At 41.5% G+C, this 17,306-nt stretch overlaps 1 protein-coding gene across 1 annotated transcript; it reads left to right on the forward strand.

Annotated features, from left to right (window-relative positions):
* The first annotated feature begins 7,151 nt into the window (after positions 1-7,151).
* NPTX2 (neuronal pentraxin 2) lies at positions 7,152-16,993 on the forward strand. Its single transcript, XM_005522974.3, has 5 exons — positions 7,152-7,700; positions 9,080-9,296; positions 12,346-12,590; positions 14,110-14,289; positions 15,365-16,993. The coding sequence occupies exons 1-5, from the start codon at positions 7,251-7,253 to the stop codon at positions 15,590-15,592; spliced, it is 1,320 nt and encodes a 439-aa protein (XP_005523031.2). The 5' UTR covers positions 7,152-7,250; the 3' UTR covers positions 15,593-16,993.
* The last annotated feature ends 313 nt before the right edge of the window (positions 16,994-17,306 follow it).

The raw sequence follows: 17,306 nt of genomic DNA on the forward strand, positions 1-17,306 counted from the left end.
GCAAAGGACTGAAAATTTTAACACTATTTCAGTGTATATTTTCTAATGAATACCCTTCAGTCTCCAAAGAATGAAATTTAGTTTGTGACGACATTTCATGATGACATACTGTGCAAAAAATACTGAGAAAGTAAAATTACCAGTGAACTTAGATATTGGATAATAGAAATATAGGTGGCAATAACATCATTACAATACTCAGTACTTGTATTTAATGTCAGTGGGGAGTTAGCTGACTGCTATAAAACACATAGAAAATGGCCAATCACTTCCCCAAAGGTCTTGTAATCTTAAATGATGAAAAGATAACAGATTAAACCAAAATGGAACTGGGCAAGTGGCAGGACAGTAAGGTAAATTTGTTATGACCTTTAAAATCAAATAAAATTATTAAGATCTACCTCACTTAAAACACTTCAGCCTTGCCAAATGGAGTTAGTGCAGTGACAGATAAATGCATTGTTAACAGCAAAAATCTAAAATTTTTTGGTCTGGTTAACTCTTCTCACACTCAAGTACCTCTTAGTGCAAATAAGAAGGGATGAAATACCCTGTATGGGTCAATAGTGAAGCTGCTCTTGAAGCCCAAATACTTCACAGTCTCACTGCTGGTGTAAATAAACTAATTTCTAGATTCACTATCAAATCTGGCCCCAGGTGTTTAGTCTGAAGCATGGTGCAGCATCCTCAGCTAAAGTTATATAACTCTTTATTTTGCAATCTTCCTGTGTCAGTCTTCTTCCATCTGTTCACATTCTAGTTTCTTGCAAAAAGAAATTGTCCACAGACAATGACTTTTTTTTTTCCCCTTGGCCTACCAGAACTTTATGGATTCTCTCCATGTATCATTACTTTGTCACACTCATTAGAACTTGAAATGAAACCTATTGAGGTGACATAACATCATCTCAGAACACACGGTGCTTTGGCATTTCACATGTCATATGGGTCATGACATAATAGCATTTCTAATTGTCAGTCACAGAGGAAGATACAAAAACAGTGAGCAGAGAAGGGAAATCCCTGGTGGAACAGCTCAAGGTTATCACTCTGCTCCTGACAGAACTGAGAAACAAACTCACCCACATGAAAGGCTGGGCTGCTTCTATAGTTATGTTCTGTAATGGAAAGGCACAGAAAGATGTTCTGCCTTTTGTCCTGGATTTCTAATCTCTCATGTATCCTTTTCTCTCTCCCTTTGTCACAAGGTGGGTACATTACATTCTATTTTGTGGATTCTAGCTCTGAATCTAAGGGAGTATTTCTCTGTTAAAAAATTTAGTTAGCGTAACATATGTGTTTGAGTGTGTGTGAGCATCTTGCACACACATGTAGAGATATGAATGACTGGTACAAATATATGTTTGGTTTATGTCACTGTGTCATGGAAAGCAAAAGTACATTTCTAATACCACAGTGACAGTGATTGGTCAAGGGACACAATTTCCATAGGGGAACTATTCACCTGCTACGGGATTTTAAAGTTTGCAGAACTGGAAGGATTTCAAGGGACTGACATAAGCTTATTGCCTCTAGAACCCCTCTGAAGCACGGGCTGTGATAGTTATCCACACTGCAGTATTTGGAGATGTGACAGGCACTTTCTCCTGCTCCTGTGCAAAGCACTGCGACAGACACCTGCAATGGAGTTTAATAGTTTCAGCTCCTGCTCTGAGAGCAATGCTCCATGTGGGAAGTGGTGCTAATGGAGTCTGCAGAGAGGAAACGCTTCTCACGTGCTCCAGAAAGCAGTGTGATATGAGGTCTTTTCACAGTAGCATCTTACTCTTCAAAAACACCAGATCTAAGTGGACTTAGAATTTTGAAAAGAAGCTGGAGCAAAAAAATATCCAGCTCTGAACATGTAAAAGCATTTGATACATTGCAGCAGACTTTATCTCTAGCCAAATTCTGTGGTTTGTCTTGCTCTTGGAATTGGACAAAATTCACACAATTTCAGGGAGATGTGCATTAATATTAATCAAGTAATGAAGATGAAGCTCTCAGGGTTCGTTCTCCATATATAACTAACCTATTTCATTTCTCAGATGTATTTCTAAGCCTGACATTTTGGGCTAAATGTCTGTAGAGTACAGGAAGGGAATAGGTCCTGCAGTGGCTGCCCCACTGTCCTACTGGTGGGTGAGCAGTGTCAGGGTGACAGGCAGCTTGTGTGTATTCCCACAAAGTCTCCTGGTCCTGTCTTTTAGCCACCAGCAGCATATGGGAATGCTGGAGGCAGTAAGCTCTCTTTTAAGTACCTGATGTGCATTGAAAGTTTCTGCAGTGAATCTGTCTGACAAAGTTAGTTTTCACTGTGAGTTTTGTTGTCCTTCTGCTATGAGGAAGATCATCCAAATTAATGATTCTCAGAAAAAGTGATGTATTTGAATGATCTGGAGAAATCCTGAATTTATTCAGATCAATGGAAAAAATCCCATTGGCTTAAAAAGGAATACATTTTTCATTTTTGATTTTCATAGACCAGCCTAGGATATGGAAAGAAAAAGGGAGAATGTCTCTTAACAGTTGGTTTCTTCTAATATTCTATTTCATCCATAAAAAACTATGCAAAATGGGAACATAAAGAGCTCCTAAAGTATGTTGAAAAAAATCCTCATGCTGCAATATTCCTGGATGCTGTGACTTTTAGCTTCTGCAGGCAAACTAGAGTTTCATATCTTTTCCTGTAGCTGGTTAATGGCCTCTCTTCCTCCTAAATTTCCTGGTAGTAACATTTGCCAGATACCAGGTTTCTTGGAACACGCATAAAAATTTTGGAGTTTGGTTTTGTGGCACCTCTCTAATCAGTAGCCAGGGGAGTTTTATGCAGTCAGAAGCAGATATTAAAGAATATATACAGAGTCAGATCATATCTGATTATTTCAGCAAACATATGAAGAAAATAATGAAAAAAATTGCATAATTTTAGGCTTCATTGCTGGTGAATAGTACTATAGGTAATAGAGTAAATAGCTAAACTTGTGATGGAAGAAGTGGATTGATATATTTTGACAGTGATGCATACTTAAGGAATTACACAAATGAAATATTTATTTTTTCACCTTCTGGAAGATGTAAATGGCAGCCCAATTAGCATTTTCTTAGAAGAAAATGGAATAGATAAATTAATATGACCTAGCTGATATAAATACTACTCTGATACAAATAATAAGTCCCATTGTGATGCATAGACATACAGGAATAGACAAATTTTGCCTGGTGTGAGTTTATAATCTGAGAAATGCTAAGGAGATGTAGAGAAATTAGACTTTTTTTTCAAATATCCTTTCTTACTGACAAAGTTGGACAGCTGGCACTTTTGAAAATTTCTTTAGCCAGTTAAATGCTTATCTCCCATTACAGTAAGACCTGAATTTCTAAGTCATCTATAAAAAGGACCTAAATCTGTATCTATAGGTCTAGATTAAGTCAGATCTTTCAGGTATTTTAGGCTAATATTTCACTGAATATCTGGATAATAATGAGTAGCACAAACCTGAAGTATCAAAAAAATAAGCCAATCTTTCATCTGAAGTCACTTGTACACTGCCTTTCATTTGCTTAAGCTACACCTTAAAAATGAGGCACGGTCTCCTAATTTACTTACAAGTTTTTGCAACATTGTGTTAGTGATAGTGGCCAGACAGATGTGTGTTAACAAAGGTCTATGTCAGATCCCCTAAATTCCAGACCTTCATCCTAAACACAAACCCTTTATATTATTGAGAATTCCAATGCATTTTACACAGACACTGAAGTTCTGGTGTTAGACACTCCAGTTAGGCATCAAAGACAGATAGCAGCTAGCATGCAAGTGCTGCTTCCAAAGAGAATAAAGCCCTTTTGAAGGCAATAGAAACTGTCAAAGTTAAATTAAAAATTAAAAATCCATTCTGTAGGCTGCTGACACACTAGGCTGCCTGATAGCCACAGAGCCAGAAGTTTCAAAAACCTCTCAGACACAACCGTAAGTTGCCCGTGCTCTCTGTGCTTCCCTCTCTAACCCAATCAACTTTTATCCTACAGTGAAATACCATCACTATGTGCCTATGAACTGATCATCTTGGTTGTAAGGAAAAAACCTCATCCTTTTAAAAATACCTTGAGTGATTAAATATTCAGCTAGCTTATGCTTTAGCATGTGATGCATTGATGTAAAAATGATAGACTTTCTCAGAATTTTAATGATTTATTATTTATGATAATGTACTGCTGCATGCCAGTCTCTCAAAATGAAGATTTATATGGCTTTCAACATAAAAAAAACCACTGCCTACAGTCACAACAAGTGTTTCAATAAATTATTACATGTGTTAAATTTAGATCTTAGAATCTGCAAGTCGGGTAAAATGGGGTAATTCATGTTGTTTGGGTTCACAGAGTCATAGAGTCATAGAATATCCTGAGTTGGAAAGGACCCAGAGGGATGATAGAAATCCAGCTCCTGGCCCTGCCCAGGACAGCCCTTACAATGCCCAACAATCCCTGTCCCTGAGAGCATTGTCCAAATGTTTCTTGAGCTCTGTCAGGCTGCTGCTGTCACCATTGCCCTGGGGAGCCTTTCCCAGTGCCCAAACACACTCTGGGGAAAATTTTTTTCCTAATATCCAGCCTAACCCTCTCTGGATACAGCTCCAAGCCATTCCCTTGGGTTCTGTCCCTGATCACAGGGAGCAGAGATTGGAGCTGCCCCTCCTCTGCCCCTTGGGAAGTGAGGTGTCCCGAGTCTCCTGTTCTCCAGGCTGAACAGACCCAGTGTCCTCAGCTGCCCCTCATGCGGCTTCCCCTGCAGACCCTTCCCCATCCTCAGGGCCTCCTTTGGACACTCTCTATTAGTTTAATGTCTTTTTAATATTGTGGTGCCCAAAAATGCATACAGGACTGGAGGTGAGGCTGCACCAGAGCAGAGCAGGACAATCACCTCCTTTTTATTCTGAAAGCACTGAAGTACCATAGCAAAATATTAAGGATATTGAGAAGCTCAATGGATAATACCTGTCTTTCCCTGTGTCCTCCTCATTTGTACCCCATTGTGTGGTAACTGACATTTCTGAGTGTCTTTGGTGGGATTCTTTCCTGTTTTAGTGGCCTCCCCTGTCAAGAAGAAACAGTAGAGTAATAAAGGACAATACTTTTGTTGTCATGAGCAATTTTCCATCATATACCTTACCGAACTCTAGAAGTCGGATGTTTATTGCTTGCTGCTGCTTCTGTTACTCCTCAGCTTGTCTGAATAAGAGACCATGAGAAAAATCTATCTATAATTAAGCAAAACCTTCAAGCTATACATTGCTTGAATTTAAAAGCATGCAATGCCTTTATCACTGTCATGCATTCAGTCAAAACCTGTTTGGGATCAGCTCTGAGTTATAAAGTGGGCTTTAAAATCAAATCAGGAGTTTGAAGTTTATTGTGAAGTAATGTGAGGTTATTTGTACAGGATGCCATCATAATTCATATTATAAAGGTAGAATCAAGCTGTATAAGAGCAATTGACTACTGTTTTCCTACAGGCTAAATCCAATGTTTTACAATTATTTTATTACTCTTTTTCATACTGCTTCACATGAAATTTGGGAGAAATGAGCTGCAATGCAATACAGATGGGACTGATTAATCTTACATGTAAAGCAATAATTCTGGCACATTATTCTGTATGAGCTTTGATATTTCTTTGTCTTATGTGGACTGGAAAGACCTCGTGTTGACAGGTGAGATGTTCCTGGTGTGTGTTCACATGGTCCTCCTCACTGCAGCATCCAGAATTTTAATCAACCAGGTGATAAAGACATGATATGCTGTTGATTTCAATGGGAGTTAAATGTCTAATCAGGCATTAGTCCCAGCCTCTGCCCTCAAGTGGGTATGTTTTTATTCATCCAGGAAGCAGCACAGCCTCCCGAGATCTGGTTTCCAGACAAAGGGAGTTCAGACAGAAATTGGAGCTTCTGGTTGCATTTTGAACTCTGCCTGCTCCCGGTGTTCTCTTGAACTGGCAATAGGAATTGCATCTCACTCATCTGGCTGAACAGTCGCCTTTGACTCGTGTGACTTTAAACAGGACATTGCTAGAAGACTTGAACAAATAAACTGGACTCTATGAAACCATCAGATTTAACTGTCCCTGTGGTACACACTCTTGGAAACTTGCTAATTCATTACGTAACAAAGCAATTCTCATGATGACTGGAAAAAAAAAAATCTAGAATTATTTTCAATGACATATTTGTTATTATTTAAAAAGTTATGTATTTCATAGTAAGAGCTACTCATCCATTGGTAAAATGTCTTTCATCTCCTGTATAAACTTTCTAAGAATTTGAAGTTCTATTCAAAGATATGGGAATCCTAAGAGCAGCCTCTGCTGATGCATAAGGAAATTGTTTCTCAATTTTTCCAGTGGATGCATGAGATTTTTTTGCATATCCACAAGAAGTTTGTAAGAACTGTTCGGCGTTTGTACGTCACTTGAAAAATATAAAAGCCTTCACAGATTATAAATTTAAAGTAACTCAAGTAAATAAGAGGATCAGCATTAAAAATCTCGGATGCTACGAACAACATAGTTGAAACCACAATGGTTTTACGGTGCAACAATAGAATTATGGTACTCTAATGAGTAGGATGTCCCTGTCTCTTTCCCCTCCATAATAAATGGGAGTACTGGTGCAGAGCTTGAACCGCTCGCGTTTTTCTGACGGCATTATCTTGTAGCTCAAAGAGCTGCTCCAGGCCGGCCGTATCCCAGGCTGCGCTAGCAGCAGTGTGGGGAAATCCCTCTGCTCGGCACTGCTTGCATCACCTCGCGACGCTGGTTCCAGTTCTGACCCGCTCAATACCAGAGAGAGACTGACAAAGCCAGAGTGGGTTTGGCAGAGACCATCGAGGATGGAGTCGAGCTCTTCACCAGGGACAGGGGTGTCAGCAGCCACACGGGAGGGACGGGCTGAGCACGGCGAACAGGGCCGGCCCCGCTCCCGGTCCCGGAGCGCTCCCGACCCCGCGCCCGCCCGGCCCCGCCCCGCTTGACGTCAGCAGAGCCGGTAGCCAACCAGCGTTCGCGGCGCGAGCCGGGCTCCGCCTCCCGCGCCCCTCGCTGCCCATAAATGCCGCGGCCGGCGGCGGGCGCGGGAGCGGCGTGAGGGGAACGGGACGGCACGGACGGGACGGGGCGGCGGGACCCGCTCCTGGCACCGCGGCTCGGCGCCGGCCGCCCCGCCGAGCGGGCGCTCCGCTCGCCAGCCGGGATGCTGCTCGTGGCCGTCGGGTTCCTGCTCGCCGTAGCTGCGGGTGGGCGGGGGTCGCCGGCCGGGGAGCAGGAGAGCCCGCCGGGCAGCCGCTTCGTGTGCACCTCGCTGCCGCTGGACGCCGCCGGCGCGGGCTGCCCGCTGCCCCCCGTGCCCATGCAGGGCGGCGCGCTGCCCCCCGAGGAGGAGCTCAAAGCCATGGTGCTGCAGCTGCGGGAGACCGTCCTGCAGCAGAAGGAAACCATCGGGAGCCAGCGGGAGGCCATCCGGGAGCTCACCGGGAAGCTGAGCCGCTGCGAGGGCGCCGACGGCAAGTCCGCGGGGGCGTGGAAGAACGACGTGGGCAAGGGCAAGGACACGATGGGCGACCTGCCGCGGGACCCGGCGCAGGTCATCGACCAGCTGAGCCGCACCATGCAGACCCTGAAGGACCGGCTGGAGAGCCTCGAGGTAGGGCCGGGCAGCGGCGCCGCTTCACGTCTAGCGGGCACTTCGGGCACGAGTAGTGCCCTAAATCCGTGTGGAGATAGATCCAAACTGGCCCAGCCCCGGGAGCGAGTGGCTCGGTTTGGCTTGTCGTGTTCTCTTGGTTATTTATCTCATCTCTTTAATGGTAAAAACGGTAAGGGGCTACTTTTGAATGAGTTCTCCCACTGTGTTTGGGGAGATTATGGTTTCCCTGCTTGTCACCAGCTTAGGTTCTGTATTAATAATGTGCAAATCTCTCTTTCTGGGGATGTGACTTCATGTGGTTTGAGGTACAAAGCTGACGTCTTGGGCAGTTAGACCTCAGCATATGGTGCTGAACAGGCCAGTGGTAATGAGGAGATTGTATTGGGCAGATGGTACAGACAAGATGATGTACTCAGGGCTGACATAGAATAAAAAGAGCCCGATTCTGTGCGCCTCTGAACAGAAAGGAGATTTGGTCCAAGCCCACCGGTGAGTGATTTCCATGGGCCTTTGGACAGTGCTCATGGTTTGAGTGCTGCTCATGCAAATGTTTCGTAGAGAGGATTCTCAGAGGATTTGTGTTGATGTTGTTCTGCTTTTCGCACCCTGAAAGCCTCGCATGTGCTTCTGCTGTCCTGAAGTCAGTGCTGATGTGAGGATGGTGAGTAACTTCTGAAAGGCTGTTTTGTGAGTGCTGCTTTGCAAGTGCAGTTCTGAATGAGCTGTTAGTATTACATCCTTTTATTACTATTGCTGTCCTTCTGAAGCATTCTTTTTAGTGTTGTAGAAGAGAAATTCCACTAGAATAACATGGTAGGTGGAAATGTTGTTTTTTCAGTATCTTTAAAGATACCAGTATTACTTGAAGAGTGTGAGGTGCCTCTTTTTTCAGTTTGAATAAGAATACTTTCACTGGTTAATACTTGGATTGATCTAAAGAGCATCTTACTTTGGTAAATCTGCTTTCAAAGTAACTTAATTTTAATCTAAAATAAAGTGGTAGTTCTTCCCTTTACATAGGTTGGCCATGTCACTAACAGTAAGTAAACCAAAAATTGACCAATGTATCACATGTTTGCATACTAATAGACATCATACCTGCTCCCTACATTGATTTTATTGAACTTAAATTTATGAAAACTCCTTCATATAAAGTGCTGGAAATAATTAACAAAGGTGCCCTTTTGTTTCAGGACCTGTTTAGCTACAGTGCTGATAAAAGCAGTGAGCATGACAAATGCTCACAAGCAATACCTCTTCTGTACTTGCTGGAGAGCTCCATGATCTTACTTTCCTCCTTTGAGCTGGGAGCATATCTGCATTTCAGTTTGTTTCAGGAATGACAATTTTTTTCCCCCCTCTGCTTTCCCCTGAAGCACCAGCTCCGAGCCAACGTGTCCTACGCAGCCCTGCCCAGTGACCTGCGGGAGATGCTTCAGCGGCGGCTTGGCGACCTGGAGCGCCAGCTCCTGAGCAAAGTGGCCGAGCTGGAGGATGAGAAGTCTCTGCTTCACAACGAGACTTCAGCACACCGGCAGAAGACAGAGACAGCCTTGAATGCATTGCTAGAAAGAGTGTCTGAGTTAGAGAAGGGTAATTGCTCTGAATCTAAACGCTTCCCCATCCTGATGAATTTTGTTTACTCCTTCCTTCCAGAGCAATAGACTAAATGTGGGCCTTGAAGGAATGACATGAAGGTACTGGGCTAAATAGTAGGTGACAGTGCAAATACTTGGATTCTCCTTTTTCTTTTATCTCAGGCTTCTTGCTTGACAGGCAGTTGCCTGGCTTTGGCTTCCTGTCTCTTAATTTGGCATGTGTGGGTGGCTAGGATGAAACTCTTAGTGTTTGTGGGATGGAAAGATCTGTAAGGAGGCAAGTGGAGATAGGAATAAGTATGGCATGGGTGTAAATAGCTACATAATGTCAAGCGTACATCTGAGTAGAGCTGCCTTTATTTGGACTGAGAGTCATATGGGCTAAATTTAATTAGCACAACTACCTTCCATGTAGTTAATGGCATTTTATACCAGCTTTGTTTCCTGCTGCTTTGGAAATATTGATGGTGGCCTTTCCTTTTGTTACTGGCTATGACTTTGGGTAGCTGCAGATACTTGAATTATGCTCTATTCCAAGCTTACAGCCTTCAGAGTTTACAGTATATTACACATGGTCCACTGGGGGACACTCTCGTAATCCTAGTCATTCATTTCTGATTCGTGGCTTAATTATTACTGAGATCTCTCTGCTTGAGTAGAATCTGTTTATTTGAATTACAAATTTCTGTGGAATTGACCTAAAGCACAGAATTCTTTCTGTATTGACTCTATACGCATACAGAGTGATCTGTATAGGGCTGGAGTTGTAGTAAATATGGGTTCCCAATCTTCAAATTATTTTCCAAGGTGAGTAACTCTGCTTAAATGGATATGTCTTCCAAATGGTACAGACATGCATATCATAAATTTAGAAATGCAGCCTAATGGACCCATGTGAGTAGTACTGTATCTATTCTTTTTTTCTAAAAAGAGTACAGGAGAGGGGAAAAGGAGGAAGAGGATTTTCTACTGGCTCTGACTTTTAGTATTTCTTGAGAGTCAAGATAAAGCCTAACCAGCAACTAAAGTTATGGAGAATTAGTGGCCTGTTAATGTCTTATGAGTCAAATATAGATAGTCCTTGTCTCTGAAAGATGTGACTCATATCAGAAAGAGAGTGGTGGGAGAGCAAGAATGTGTAATTCAGGCTAAAAATAACCTGTTCCCACCTTTATTTTTCGTGTGGGGAGTGAGGGCTGTCTTAAGTCTCCAAGGAAGTGAAGAATTTGGGACAGGAACCAAGATCCAGCCTTTCTTTTACTTGTGTAACTTGCTCTCTATTACTGTACAGCTTAGCTGTTCTGGTTCCTCTGCCAAATCAAAGTGAGAGTAATCATTTTAATGATGAAAAAACTTAATTTTCTTGTTTTAAATACAGGCAATATTTGATCTGGCCTCATTTGAAAATAGTATTTTTGTTGTGCTTTTATTTAAAATGCAGTATTGTTCAGCATTTCTTCCCTACAACTAACTAGAGTGTCATAAGCTCCTTATTGTCCTGAGACTAAATAGAAGAAAAAGATTACTTCGAGGTGACACTGTAACCCTTGGATTTTATGTGTAGTTGTGACAGCTGTTTTAGTTACCAATGGGGCAGAAGAATTTAAAACTTTTACATCTACTGTGGTTCCCAAAGTTTTCTGTTAATTCCTTCACTGATTGTCTCAACTGGCAGCAGAAGATGATGCAGTAGAAAAAGTAGGAGGTACAATCCTCCAAACAGTAGTGTCTGTACTTCAGTGTGATTCCTAGCTGTGCTGGAGGTACAAACAGATAATTTACTATGTCTAAACCTATTTTCTCTCTCTGAAAGGGAATAACAGTATTTTTTTTTTTGTCCATCTAGCCCAAAAATAATTTCTCTTTTAATGGGGTATGTTTCTGTTTTTCCCATGTGTGATTGGTTGTAGCAGCCTAATGGAGGTTGTTCAACATTAACCCGAAGATTCTGGTGTTTTTTATTTGCTTACCACTTGAAACATTTCAGGTCTCTAAGGTTCCTCAAGACAGATTCAAGCAAAAGAGAAGCTTTTTCTTCTCCCACCCCCTCATTCTGTGAAAAATGCAGCCAAAACACTTCAGTTGCTTCTGAGAAGGGGAACTGAGAGAATGCCAGTGGCTTAAAAAAATACATATGAGAATTATGGCAACCTTTTGTGACAGCAGCTTTTCATTTGGACTGGAGTGTGAAGCTTGGCAAGGGGATTGAATTTGTTTCAGGAATGTGAGCAAAGGAAATGAGTGAGACTTAGAACAACAGACAGCTAAAAAGTTGAGGGTGACATTACCACAGAACTCTGGAGTTCAATTTGTGGCAAAATGTGGGATTTATTTCTTTATACTTATAGAAAATTACTTATAAGCATTTACATCAACTCTATGATGCAGAGTATTTCAACTTCAGAAAGTTTTGGTCTTAAGAGTTCTCAATTTTGTAAGCATGTCTCAGAATATTTCACTGGTTTTTATCACTTTTTTAGAAAAAGATAATAGTTTCTGCTTTTATGTTAAATCAAGTGTCTAATCTTCCCATAGTTCACAGCTTGATACTGCATTTTTAATTCAGATCACTTTGAACTCTTCAGGTCTTGTCCTGTTCAGTTGATGGGACAAAAATCAGTTCTACTGAATGTACTGTTTTCTGGACTATGTCAGTGTAGTCTTATTTCAAATTTGCTGCTCAAAATGTGAGTGTTAATCTGTTAGCCTGAGATCTTAACACAGGGATTCTTCTTGTGTATCAGGAATAGGAAAGAGCTCCTGGTTGTGAAGCACTGTGATGCTTTAATAATGAGCACAGCAGAGAATCCATTTTACTGACAGTAAATGTTTTTTAAACCAGTTTGAATTGTTTGAAATAGGGAGGCCTCCAGCAATGAACTAGGCAATGAAGATTGTCTACCAGCTATTCTTTTGCTCTAAATGGGCAGAAATAAACAATTATCACAATGTGGATAATCTATATGCATTTTTGTGTGCAGCAAAATCAACATTCAGTAAATACTACTTCAATTAAGTGTTTGTTTTGCTCCATGTGACTCTAGGTAACAGTGCATTTAAGTCTCCTGATGAATTCAAAGTCTCCCTTCCTCTTCGCACAAACTACCTGTATGGGAAGATCAAGAAGACTCTGCCAGAGCTCTATGCTTTCACTATGTGCTTGTGGCTGAGGTCAAGTGCTTCTCCTGGAATTGGCACTCCGTTCTCATATGCTGTTCCTGGGCAAGCCAATGAAATTGTCCTCATAGAATGGGGGAATAATCCAATTGAGCTGCTAATTAACGATAAGGTGAGACTTGAACTCTTGGTTCTCAGCATAACCTGAACAAGGCCTGACCCCTCTGCACTGACTCCTTCTCTCTGAGAGAAGCCTTTGAGGTGGTGCTGTCTGCTCTTGTTCCCTTGCTGATTGCAGGTTCATAAAAGCACTTGAAACAGATGTTAAGTTGTACAGATATTTGTGTCTTGAGACCTAGCAGCTTAACGTTGGATGTGCCCACACTTGTGTTGTCTAAAGTTACAAAGTTACAAGCAGGTCTTGGCTTCTTGTTATTTTGGTGGTGTTTTTTGGTTTATGAAACACAAGCAAAATTTGAAGCCACACTATTGCAACACCTGTGAGATCTAAGCCACTTTCAGTATTTCTGTCTTTCTAGTTGTAGAATTTAAAAATGTTAAATGAATTTTGTAGCAGACAGAATAAAAGGCTCTCCTCACAATGGTCTGGTTTAGTTATGCTTAGTGAGTGAACATCAGCTTAAATACAGTTTTCCAGACTTCAGATACAACTACTTCATACTATTGATGGTTTCTGACAAGCTTGGAGAAAACACTGAAACTTGTAATTTAGCCAGTATTTAAATACTTCCTTTCTCCCCATCTTCAGTTAGGTTTCCTGGTTTCACTGCTCTCTGAGGGATTAGGTGTTTGCTACACAACTCAAGTGGTTAATCTTGTGGCTGATTATGGACTTCTAACCGTCCTATCATCCTCCCAGATCAATAACCAATTATTTTTAGTGGTTTGTGGAAGAGAAACAAACTTGAGTCTGCTTATGTTTAGCTATAACTTTTTTCTTTTCAATATAATGTCTGTAATATCAATATTCTGTGATGCTTTTATTTCTTCCACATCACAGCCCACTGCACTTGTGTCTTGATGTTGACCTGAGAAGGTTTTCAGATCAAACTCCCAAAGGAGCATAATTCCTCCTTATTGTGAGGTTTAGGGAGCAGTTCCCACAAGTTCTCCTGGTAGCAGACAGATCCATTTGTTAAAGTTGTTACTGCAGATGGTGCTGGCAAGCCCCAGTTCTTAAGAGGAACTTAATGTGAGCACTGGATGGAATCTCACTAAGCACAAATGCCACAGATTAATGTGCAGGATGGGGGTTGGTCTCTTCTCCCTAGTATCAGGTGACAGAAAAAGAGGAAATGGCCACAAATTGTGCCAGAGGAAGTTTTAATTGGATATGAGGAGAAATTTCTTCGCTGAATAAACCATAAACCAAAGCACTGGAACAGGCTGCACAGGGCAGAGGTGGAGTCACCATCTCTGCAGGTATTTGTAAGAGGTGTAGATGTGGCCTTGGCAGTGCTGGGTTAATGTTTGCACTCGATGATCTTGGAGGGATGTTCTAACCTAAATAATTTTATGATTCTGTGGAATCCTGCAAAGTATGATGTGGACTAACTCTGGCCTCTATAAAGTTTTTGCTTTTGAGGACACAGTAAATACTGTTCCTCTTTACATGTTGGGCTTGAACTACTAGATTTGGGTTGCCACATGCATTATTCTGGCTTTTGTAGGTTGCTCAGCTCCCTCTCTTCATCAGTGATGGAAAATGGCATCATATCTGTATAACATGGACAACCAGAGATGGAATGTGGGAAGCTTTTCAGGATGGAGAGAAGCTTGGCACTGGGGAGAATCTTGCTCCTTGGCATCCAATTAAACCTGGAGGTGTCTTGATCCTGGGTCAGGAACAGGTGAGTGAATGACAGGATTTTCCAGGGTTTAAACAAAATCAAAACTCCCTAAACAAATAAGAGCTGTGAGAATTTGTTAAGCACTTTGTCTTGTTGTATACACAGTGTCAGACACTGAAACAAGACAACAAATATTTAATGAAATTAAAATGAAATTTAATGAAATTGTGTGGCTCCTGGCTTCACATTATTTCTCTACCTATATTATACATTTACTAAAAAAAACGAATATTGTAACAATTAGCAGGAAATAGCCTTTCTTCAGGATTCCCAAGCTCACAGTTGGAGCAATGAAGAATTAGTTTTGTCTTGATACTGATTTTAGTAGATACTTATCCATGACATAAATGACAGAATGGCAAGTTCAGTGTCCAAATACACTCTGCAGAGCAGATGCTCCAGCTCACTAGTGAGTGTCTGGCAGGTTTCCTTCATCTCTGCTTGCATTGTGCTGGGTTCTGTCCTGTGCTACCCGTTCCATGTCAGTGTGATCACCAAAAATGAGAGATTTCTGTCCTTGGGTAGTGAGTGGAGCAAGCAAACACTTCTAGGCTTATGCAGTGGCAGTTTGAATCACTCATTTGTTACAGCCAGACAAAGCCTGGGTGTTTAGACCCAAAGATCACATCTCACAGCCCCTGCAGACAATTGGGCAAGGATTGCAGTTATGGTTTAATCTATAGCCATAAAGCTTTCAGGGTAACCTTACACTGTTCTGTGCAGTTCTTGCTGAAGTTGTCCTCTGCTAAGCTTGCACAGTGGCTCTTAAATTAGCCTTAAAGTTTAAAGCTGCTTTCCTGCTCTGCTGTTCCAGGGCAAGGTTGGTTATATACAGCCTATTTGTGGTGTTTGCAGTCACCACTGTTTGCCCTCAGTTTTTTTGTCACAGTTCAGGTTGGAGTTTGTCACTGAATGCCTTGTTCAATGTAACCCCTTTAGAAACTTGAATTTGTTCACCTCTGTGACCTAACTCTGCACCTCTCTCTAGCAGTGGGGCTGGGTGGGGAGGGACTTAAAGTTTGAAGAAGAAAACACCAAAATAACCGTCTCATCTAATCCTGTCATGTGCCTAAAGGACACAGTAGGAGGAAGATTTGATGCAACTCAAGCCTTCGTTGGGGAGATGAGCCAGTTCAATATATGGGACAGGGTCTTAAAAGCTGAAGACATCATGAATATTGCCAACTGCTCTATCAACATGCCTGGCAACATCATCCCCTGGGTCGATAACAATGTGGATGTGTTTGGAGGTGCTACTAAATGGCCTGTGGAGACATGTGAGGAGCGTCTGCTTGACCTGTAGCTGTGATCGCTTCCCATCCAAGTGCCCCCTTTAGTAGGACAATCTTCTGTGCAATCTGAAGCACTTATTTTTCTTCTTGCCCTTCCCCAGTCTTAACTCCTTTGAAAGAATAAAAAAATGAGTAAACTGCCTCAGTGCAAAGATAGCTGCTAGTATGGGGCATCGAGCCTGGCTATGAAAGGAACACTTCTTGGCTAGAGCAGCCCTTGCTTTCTCATGGCCTGATCCAAAAATACCCTTTGGCCTGCAGAAACCTTTTGGTTGGGCATGAGCTGCTTCTTCTGCAGGGAGGGAGAACAGTGTGCACACTTCACTCTCATGTTCATGATAATGTGTAGTGCTGGCAGCACCAGGATTTACAGACTAAATGTGAGCCCTTCCTTCCAGTCTATCATTTCCCCTTTGAAATGAAGCCATTCTTTTTTAGCCCTTTTTAAAAAAAAAATAAAAAATCACTTAATCCTTACACTGCAGTGGTTATGGTGCAGCTATGGGTAGAGCAGAACAACCACTGTCTGAGTGCAAGGCTTTTGCTTTTTAATTTGCAAATTAGAAATCCTTATTTTATGATAAAGAGGTGATGTATTTGAGACACATTGTACCAGCTCAATTTGAAGAAAGGGCTGTTTATTCAGCACAGCTCCATTGAAGCAGAGGTGCTTCAGGTGAGGTTCTGTCCCAAAGCCTGTCCTTTGCTAGCCAGGATCCCAGCATAGGTGTGTGGATGAAGGATTGTACTTGTATTTTCTGTAGGCTGAATGTACTGAATTCCTAGTGACCTGGCTTGTACTCTTCTCTATTGTTTCTCTCGCTTCAATGTCTTTATTTTTTTAAATATACAAGCTGTGATTAAGTGAATTTCCATTTTGTTTTGCTTTGAAAGGCCTTTTTATGAGCAAGTGCCAAAGTTCAGTTTCTGCTTGCTGAGAATTGCTATCTATTTTTCCAGCATAAGTCTTCTGCACTGGTTTATATGTTATTATAATGGTCCTATGTAATATGAAAATGTGCTGCTTTTTCAGTTCTTGTTGACTGTCTCTTCTGTAAGCACTGGGCTGATTACAATATTTTTTTATCATTTTCTCTCAATATTTTGCAAACAATGTTGCTGTTTCCTTGGTGTTGATGTGACTACTTGGTTTGTGGCTCGCAGATAGCAAATGCACTGTACTGGGAAAGAGAATACTTTTGTTATTTAAAAGAAAAAGAATTTAAAGGGGGGAGGGGGAATTTATAAAGCTAAATATCATATTTTATTTTTCATATGTTTGAATTGTAAGAATAATATGGTGACAGTCCCATTTGTAGGGTAAAGTTACATATTTCCATGAATATGTAGTATGCTGTTCTTAAAAGAAAATTCTTATAATGAACTTTTAATTAAAATGCACTGTAAAATGAGTCTCTTAATTCTTTTATAGTCACACAAGACACTGAATATTCTCTCTGCTGTCTCTCTAGACTGGTAGGAGTACAGTCTTGTAAGAAGTTTTCTTTATTCCCTAAATGCCTCAAGTGTTCTCATTGTGATTGGCTTTAAAATACACAAAAACACTGCACCCCCAACTTACAACAGCACTTTCCCTGCCCTGAGGAAAAAACAAACCACAAAACTCACTTCATATCAAAAGAATCTGTGTTGTGAGGTGAGGAAAAGTGTGAAATTCTCATCTCCCATGGGCTGGTGCCCAGAGGAGGCATCAGCCCTCCAGTC

The sequence above is a fragment of the Pseudopodoces humilis genome, chromosome 18 (genome assembly GCF_049639895.1).
Source record: "Pseudopodoces humilis isolate 2021_Gansu_Grassland_sample_001 chromosome 18, ASM4963989v1, whole genome shotgun sequence".
Taxonomy (NCBI): Eukaryota; Metazoa; Chordata; class Aves; order Passeriformes; family Paridae; genus Pseudopodoces; species Pseudopodoces humilis.

What these genes read in the sequence shown, in the direction of transcription:
- NPTX2 (XM_005522974.3), top strand. Translation starts at nt 7,251, where the DNA reads ATGCTGCTCGTGGCCGTCGGGTTCCTGCTCGCCGTAGCTGCGGGTGGG. An exon ending in ACCGGCTGGAGAGCCTCGAG is followed by an intron (nt 7,701 to 9,079) that starts GTAGGGCCGGGC and finishes TTTCCCCTGAAG; the next exon opens with CACCAGCTCCGAGCCAACGT. An exon ending in AGTGTCTGAGTTAGAGAAGG is followed by an intron (nt 9,297 to 12,345) that starts GTAATTGCTCTG and finishes ATGTGACTCTAG; the next exon opens with GTAACAGTGCATTTAAGTCT.